Raw genomic sequence first — 8,196 nt, 5'->3', positions numbered from 1 at the left:
CTAAAAGCACTTAAAAAGATCAACAGGACATTTGAGCCCACATCAAATAATGGATTATATGGGTCCATAAATAATGTTAAGGTGTCCAATGTTAAATTACCGATCATCCTAAGAGTTTAAGTTATTAAAAAATAATAAATTTAGTTACTTAATCATAATTTTAACACTTCTACTCAAACTCCCTTTTAATAGAAAAGGCTCAAACTCAAAATCTCTTGTTTTAATACCATGTTAAATTACATATTCTCCTAAAAACTTAAGCTCTTAAGAAATTGTGAATTTAGTCACTTAAAAATAATTCTAACACCCAAATCCTCAACTCTAAATACTGATGGTTATGCCAAAAGCTTGGAGCTTAATTGGCATATTCCTATATACAAAGTGCTTGGAAGTCTAGAAAAAAAAAGGTTTTGAGTTGCTAGGTTTGAAGCATATTGTAACTATGTCCAAAAAAAAGAAATTAGTGATATTTATATATATTCATCTGCTGAATCTGGGTGTGTGAGAGAGAGAGAGAGTAGAAGGTGTATATTTATTCATCTCCTCAATTTGTGAACATCTGATACAACAATCCAAAGAAATTTCCTGTACAGATACATTTTTCCTTGCCATCAAAAGAGGAATGATAAAATCACAAAATTGAAAATTCCTCATATTTACATTGTCAAAAGAACCCCAAAACTAAAAACACTAATGCATAAAAAGAGCCTTCCGTCAAAAAATCCCAGCCCTTACCAATTCCATATTACCTCAGAAACCCAAGTAGAATAATTTTATGTAAATCTATTTGATAGCATAGGAACGGTTGCATACTGTCTCGAGAGCCTCTGTAAATAAGGCAGAGAAACTGGTTAATGCCCCAAAAACGCCTGGCAAGCCTGTCTGAAGATTATTTAGCGTCATTGCTCTTGTCACCTCTACAGCCTTTGAATGCCTCAGCATCTCGTCTTCCACCCGCCTTTGGCAGGCTGCAAGCTCTGATTTCTTCTCGGCAAGAGGGTCCCGGGCATCCAATGCCTGCCCATTGTCAGGCCCCGCATCAGGAAGCCCAATACCTACCATAGAGTATGAATGGTAGAACTTCTTTTCTATAGTTCTAAGAGATGAAGCCTTTTTCTCAAGCTCCTTTGATGCAGTTTCGGTACGTTTTCTGATCTTGAACTCTTCACTTTGTTTTATGGTTATTACATGGACAACATTGACAAAGCTCTTGATAGCTTCAGAAGCAACTGTGTCTGGAACACGATCAAGGGCAAGCTTCCACTCATCACAGAAGGCATATACATCAGAGGTTTCCCTGTTGGCATTGACGTTGTCATTGTCAACCGGTAGAAGGGTGAGCTTGAACCACCCATGGAGGGACCGGATGAAATCCCGTTGAAACCTTATAAGTCGGCAGAAACTGGAGTGCCAGGCAGAGACAGCTGATTCAAGGTCACGAGTTGCCTGCCGATGTAACTCAGAAGTTGAATCACCCTTGGTTGACCGATTCACAAGGCCCCGGACTTGCTGCACAATACCATTTTGAACTTCATGGTACTGGTGCATTGAATGCCACATGTACATGAACCTGCACACAGTATGACATAACACATGAATACATGGATTAATTCAGGAGTCCCAAACTCCTTCATGGTCGGCTCATTACCTACTCACAATATCAAGATATGGTCATTATTATAATGCAGATCCATGAATGCTGGTGAATATACCACATCTACTCACTTTCTACTCAATGTTAGCTGTGAACTTATCAAAACAGAGGGCAATGACTATGGTCACCTCAAGATCGGGGGAACTAATCAGCAAGGGCAGCAAACTATGCTCTCTCCAGTGAAATTCCATTCCAAAAAAAATAATATTTTCTTTATTTTCCCACCCCATTTGTTTTAGAACCAGGTCAGAAAGTTTAATTTCCTAAATCGTTCTTATTACAGCTTATGTCTACCAAGAAGTTCCCACTTGTACAGCATATATACATGTTAAGAGGATGAAATTACAAAATTACAGAGACCTTCAGAAGCTTTGAAGCAAACTTGTCAGGCAATGCATTCAAGCTCTGAAGGACTTTCTAGTAGCCAGAAGCTACCACACTGAATGGACGCACAGGTGACAAAAAAGGGACCTCATGATAAAGCATCAACCCACAATCATTATGCTGTTTACTTTGGTTTCTATGCTTTATTATAATGCCACCATGTCGGCCCTACTAAATGGTTTGGAGTAATTACAATAATGATCATGTTCGTGATCATGATGATAATAACAATAATGATAATTTCTTGAATTAGTTAATCAACATCTGAGCAACCAGTCCATTCACCTAGAAACAGACAAACTGTGGGTCATATTACAGTAAGTCTTATGTACTCACTTCTACCCATTAATTACCTTTGGCCCCAAAAGGCCCGCAGATCAAAGGAAACATACCATCAGAGAGGTGGAGTTATGGGCCCCTGTCAAATTTAAAGATGCAGCCAGCAATTGAATAGTCCAGTACAATAAAGCACATGTAGCTACAGAGGGTCTGAAGCAAGTGGCACAGCAGAGCAGTGGTTCACAATGCTTCAACCACCAATTCAAAATGCCAGTGATCAGAACTAGCATGTTTTACATGAATTTTTCAAGTCATGATTCATTACTTAAATATGAAAGGTGCTCATCCTGACACCATAGATTATGTACTATAATAAAGTGAGAAATGTACAACCATACTACATTAACATTGGAGAGGCATACAAGTGATATATTTTTAGATCACACAAACTAGTGATCAAACTGAAGATAGAGAATATACCTAAATTTGAAAAAATTGGTAAGAATCCAATTAAATTTGGTATCAATTATAAAAGTCAACTTTTCCATTAGGCTCAAAATTTGAAATACTTTAGGCATGTCAAAGTGGTTATTATTTTTAATAAATTCAGAAATTCAATCCAGCTATATTAACAAGTATTTAAAACGAGACAAATTTTGGTGAAGAGAAATATCCTTTTAGTTCAAAACTTAAACATCACTCTAAATTGATTTTAAGGATTTACCTTAATTATGTTTAAGGCAGCATTATGACTCATGACCATGGTTTTAAAAACCGGACCTTCAACCGGTCCAGTAAAAACTGTAAAATCTGGGAACTGGACACTTTTTCTGTTCTTTGACCGTTCCCGTTTTTAAAACCATGCTCATGAGTGATCTTATTGCCACATCCCAAGGATGTTTTAACTGTATTTGCATCATCCCATAATCTATGCACATCATTAGAAGATATAAAAAGAGAAGAGACATACCCATGACAAAGTTCAACAAGCTGAGGAACAAGATCAGAGTCTCTTAGACCGATGATAGCAGTTGAGGTGGTAGAGACAGCCTGGGATGTGACAATCCTTAGTGACTTCAGCTTATTTATTGAAGCCTTGGTCTTGTCTAACTTGGTTTCATCCTCTCCTTTGTACTCCTGACTCTGGAGAGCGGATAACTTCTTTTCACACTCAATCTTCACACCTTCTCTAGCCTAAAATTCATAAACAGATTGTTACCTGCATCAGCACTTAGCAATTTGAAACCATATAGTTTCAATATAAATTAAATGTGACAGCACAAATACATCTTAACCTCCACCTAGCACTTACAAAGGGAGGAGGTGTCAGTTACGTTAGAGCTCTTTGGCAAATATTTTTCATCTATATAAATATAGCCACTAACTGAAAGCTCTTTCACCCATCAAATAGAACCTATAATGCCAAGAACGTTGAAACATAGTGGCATGGCCTATTCTCCTTTATTAGGAGAACCAGACAACCAGGGTTTGAATCGCTCTCCCATTACTGTAATTATTGAATTATAAAAAAAAAGAATAACTTGTAATGGCCAAAAAATTATAAGACCATAGATGTGCTGAAAAATATTGTTCCAACTTCACAAAATTGTCCTAAAACAATTACATAGCCTCCTTCATGTTACATGCAAAAAAAAAAAAAAAAAACCTCTTCGAATACTAGCCCAAAAAATTATAATAATAAAAACTTATTTGCCACGAGCACAAGAGGATTGTCTTTCTGGGTAGTTAATTTAAGTACAATCCTTGAAAGATGTCAAGGTGTAGGAGAAAAGAGTGTGGCTTATGTGCAGTGTCCTGTAACACTAGACCCATTGCGATCATGACACCTATTCATTTACAGACACGTGTTTGCGATCATGACACCTATTCATTTACAGACACGTGTAATTATCGCAGCAAGTCCAGTGTACTGGAGGCACTGGACAGAAGCCACGCCTAGGAGAAAATCCATGGTATATAGGGCATATGCAAGTGTGGGACCCGCTTCCTATGTGAGAGGGTGGTTAAATACGTCAATATACTATCCACTATCTCGAGGTGTATAGGCTGAGCTTATTTTCATTAATTTATTTTGTTTAAAAAACCATAAACCGTGTAAATGTACTGTTGTACTCAGAAAAAAGACAGTTTTAAACTGTTAAACCCAATAAAATAAATACTAGAAAAATAAACTGAAACAAAGGTCCCTAAGTTAGTTAACTCAACCAACCCACAAGCATAGGTTGTCAATATCAACCTGACAGTTTGTCGAGGGCATTATTGTCATTATCCCAAATGCTTATTAAACCAAATATCAAGAGATTTACACCAAAAGATTCATATTATTAAGAAAGTAGTGCCTCAGTCATACTATTTCAGTATCACTCACGTCTAATTGATATATGAGTCATCGGTGTATGGTGTATAAAACCCATGTCTTAGTGAGACATAAGTCTCATGAGACCGGCGTATATAAGATTTTTTCCTACCCATGACACCTTGAAAACTCTATAGACCATAGCATGGTAGATTGAACTTAAGACATTTAGATTTATATTACGTCTCAAATCAATGAGCTCACGACTCCTGATTCCCCCACTCGGATAATTTTCTAATGTACCAACAAAAAAAGGTTTATTTTTTCCTATCATATGATCCCCCACCATCTAGTAGGGTCATTTTCGTCAATCTCACCCAAAAAAAAAAAAAAAAAAACACCATGACAATGTAATTACGTTACACTGCTAGTCAAATAGTCAAACTTTTAACTTCTTCAGTCAAAAAAAAAAAAAATACTAGTCAAACTTTGCGGTGGAGAGAATTGAGAATTTACCTTGACTTCTCCATAGAGCTTCTTCTCCCAAGCTAAGAGCCGGTCCAGAGTGCAGCAGAGGCTTTTTGAACCGCCCGGTTCATCTAGAGAACCGGCGTCGAGCCGGTACTTAACCGCCAGAGGCGGTTTTGAAGTCCAACTCGAGCTCAAGTTACTCAACATACTATTTGAATGATACACAGTCTCTGCAATAAAAATAATTATTTAAAAAATTAATTTAAAAACATTTTCCTACATTTTCGAGGTAAACAAACAAGTTTTTTCAAGTGGAAAGCAGAAAATGAAGGAACTCAGTGACTCACTCTTGAGCTGTCTGAAACTCCGATCGAGTTGAGCTCGACCGACCTCGAGCATCTCCGAGACCTGGTCTCCGGCGGCGGCTTCTTTATCGAAATACTCCTTGATCGCCTCCGCGATCTCCTTCAAGTCCTTGTGCCTCACCACCATCCTCCGGTCCGACATCTCTCCGGCCGTGTAGCTCATCCCCGCCGACGACGACGCCGCGGCGTCCTCCAAATTCTCCGATCTCGTCGGATACGTCCGCGGCAACTCCGACCTCACCGACTCCGCTCTCACCGACGAGCCGAAATTCGACCTCGCACCGATCTCCGATCTCAAATCCCTATCATCCTCATCACCGCGTCCACGCGCTCCTCCTTCTCCTTCTTCGTCCTCCTCTTCCTCTTCCTCATCAGACGAACTCGTCGTCGTGCTGTAATGGTCATCCCACTCGCTACACTCCACCTCTTCCCTCTGCTCCGTCGTCGTCGCTTCCGGAATTTTCCGATTATTCTCAACCTTCTTCTCAAAGAAATCGTACTCCGATTTCTCCGTTTCGTGTCCGTCGTGCACTTCACCTTCGTGTTCGTCGTCGTCGTAGTCAGGATCCAAGTGGTGGCTCCGGTGAGGAACGTCGAGAGACTGAGCTCGCTGGTGGAAGAATTCAGAGTCAGGCGGCGAAGGCGGGTAGAAATTCTCCCAGTTCCAAACCGACGAAGCTTGAGACTGCGAAGGCGTGCTCGAATACGTCGAGCCCGCCTGGTAAGCCGTCGGTCCATAATTACCGAAATGCCCAAAGCTCTCGCTCCTCGGCGTCGAGGAAGCCAAGCTCGATTCCGATAATATGTGAGGCAGCTTCGGCTGCCGTCGTTTCGCGACTTTCGGCGCCGTTTTGACGCGACGCGGAGTCGTTGAGGCGGAGAGTATGTGAGGGAGCTTGGAGGTTTGGATGGTAGGAGACGGCGAAGGAGAGAAACGAGGTTGAGGTTGTTGCTGCGGCTGTGATTGTTGCGGTTGCGGTGGAGGTGGAGATTGGGAAGGGACACGTGGCGGGATGTGATTGGAGGGGGAGTGGAGGAGGACGGCGGGGGTTTGGTGAGAGACGGAGAGGTGTTCGCCCTGGGCGAAGGTGAAGAGAGAGGAGCCGGTGAGGCGGAGGGACCTGATGTAATCGGCGTGCGCCGCCGCCAAGTGGTGGCGAGCGTGGACGGCTTGTTTCATTAGGCTGCGCCGCTCCTTGCACCGCCGGACCGTGTCCTCGTTGTCCAGCTTCGACGCCGTGCAACCCATTTTTAAAAATTTATAATTTTGGGTTTGAGGAGTGTTGGTTGGTTAGAAATGGAGAGTGAGATTGGAGTGAGAGGGAGGGGAGTGTGAGAAAGGGAAAGAGGGTTGTAGTCTGTAGTGTAAAAATAGAATAGGTGGACTTATAGGACTACTGTGTTGAACAAGTGTGGGTGTCTTTTCTTTCCTTTTTTTTTTTTCTCTTTCTTTTTCTTTTTGGTTGGCTTTTTTATATTTGAAAATTTTCCCTTTTTTTTGAACTTTCTCTTTCTAATTTCTATGTTTGAAAGTAACTTGAATAGGAATAAATTAGTTGAGGGGAGTTTGGCCATAATTTTTTTTTTTTTTTCTTTTAGAAATAGTTTCTCTATTATTTTTATAGTGTTTATAATTGTTGTTTATCATTAGATCAAGATACTAAATTTTTTTTAGTAAAGAATAATATTTATTAGAACACATTCGTGTATGTTCTAATAAGTATTATTATTTACTAAAAAAATAGGGATATTTATCTCATATTAGTTGTATATGTCTAGTGTCTGTTATTTATAACCTTAGTTTATAACTACAAAGGTTAAGCAATTTTGTAGTTGTACTCTGATTATATAATGTATTATAAACCTTGTTTAAAACACTAATATTACTATTTTTGTGCGTGTTCTAATAAGTATTATTATTTACTCAAAAAGAAAAAAAGATCAAGATACTAATTGAATTTTTGGTGTATGATAATTGCTATTTATCATCCATTCAAGACATCAATTGGTTTTTTGGTGTAAATGGGGACGACAAGAGACTTTAACAGTTGAGCTAAGGCATGGATTGAACCCTAAATCTCCATTCAACAATAAGAGACTTTATTAGTTAAGCTAATTAGAACCTAAAGTTTAGGCATAAATCTAGTGGATAATGATGTTTTTTTAAAGTGAGTGTTCTATAGTTTTCTTGATAGTGGGGGGAAGAGATTTGAATCTTAAGTATGTCATTTGGAACAACCGAAAGATGCTGACGAAGCTTTTGTCTTGGCATTCTATGTTTGATTAAGGATTAATAATGGCTGTCGATTTTGTTAGTTAAATATGATCATCAGATGTCTATCGAAAATTGACTACATGACTAATATGAAAACAACTTCAAGTTTAAAAGGTCCAAAATCTACTGTAATCTTGAAAAGTGACTAGATTGGGCAATAATCTTAATGGGAAATGATGTGGTTTTTAAGTGGGCTCTATATTTAACTATGTATGATCTTTTTTTTTTTTTTTTTTTTGAGAAATTCTATGTTTGATCAAATAGTTAATAATGTGTGTTGGTTTTGATTAATTAAATATGGGTTGCAAAGAGATTGCTTTTTGTTTTCGTTGGTGATGTCCTGGGATGGGGATAAGGGGAAAGGATCTTCACACAAATTGTGTAGGGCCTATTGGCTGTTGGGGTTTGATTATTGAGTTTATAAGATTAGACTACTCTAGTCTCTAGCTAG

General features: G+C 39.0%; 1 protein-coding gene across 1 annotated transcript; it reads right to left on the bottom strand.

Annotated features, from left to right (window-relative positions):
- Positions 1 to 515: 515 nt before the first annotated feature.
- On the bottom strand, positions 516 to 6,836 carry LOC126723222 (nitrate regulatory gene2 protein). The gene is made up of 4 exons (XM_050426542.1): positions 5,453 to 6,836; positions 5,151 to 5,335; positions 3,288 to 3,511; positions 516 to 1,570 (listed from the first exon to the last, which is right to left on the bottom strand). Exons 1-4 carry the CDS (start codon positions 6,717 to 6,719, stop codon positions 784 to 786), a joined length of 2,463 nt encoding a protein of 820 aa, XP_050282499.1. The 5' UTR covers positions 6,720 to 6,836; the 3' UTR covers positions 516 to 783.
- Positions 6,837 to 8,196: the final 1,360 nt, after the last annotated feature.

This window comes from Quercus robur, chromosome 4, assembly GCF_932294415.1.
Source record: "Quercus robur chromosome 4, dhQueRobu3.1, whole genome shotgun sequence".
Classification (NCBI taxonomy): domain Eukaryota; kingdom Viridiplantae; phylum Streptophyta; class Magnoliopsida; order Fagales; family Fagaceae; genus Quercus; species Quercus robur.
This window is presented reverse-complemented; position numbering and strand designations above follow the sequence as displayed.

Excerpts from the sequence above, each read along its gene's own strand:
- LOC126723222 (XM_050426542.1), bottom strand. The coding sequence starts at position 6,719 with ATGGGTTGCACGGCGTCGAAGCTGGACAACGAGGACACGGTCCGGCGG. Across the intron at positions 5,336-5,452 it reads GAGTTTCAGACAGCTCAAGA|AGACTGTGTATCATTCAAAT; the intron begins GTGAGTCACTGA and ends TTTTTATTGCAG. Across the intron at positions 3,512-5,150 it reads AGCTCTATGGAGAAGTCAAG|GCTAGAGAAGGTGTGAAGAT; the intron begins GTAAATTCTCAA and ends TATGAATTTTAG.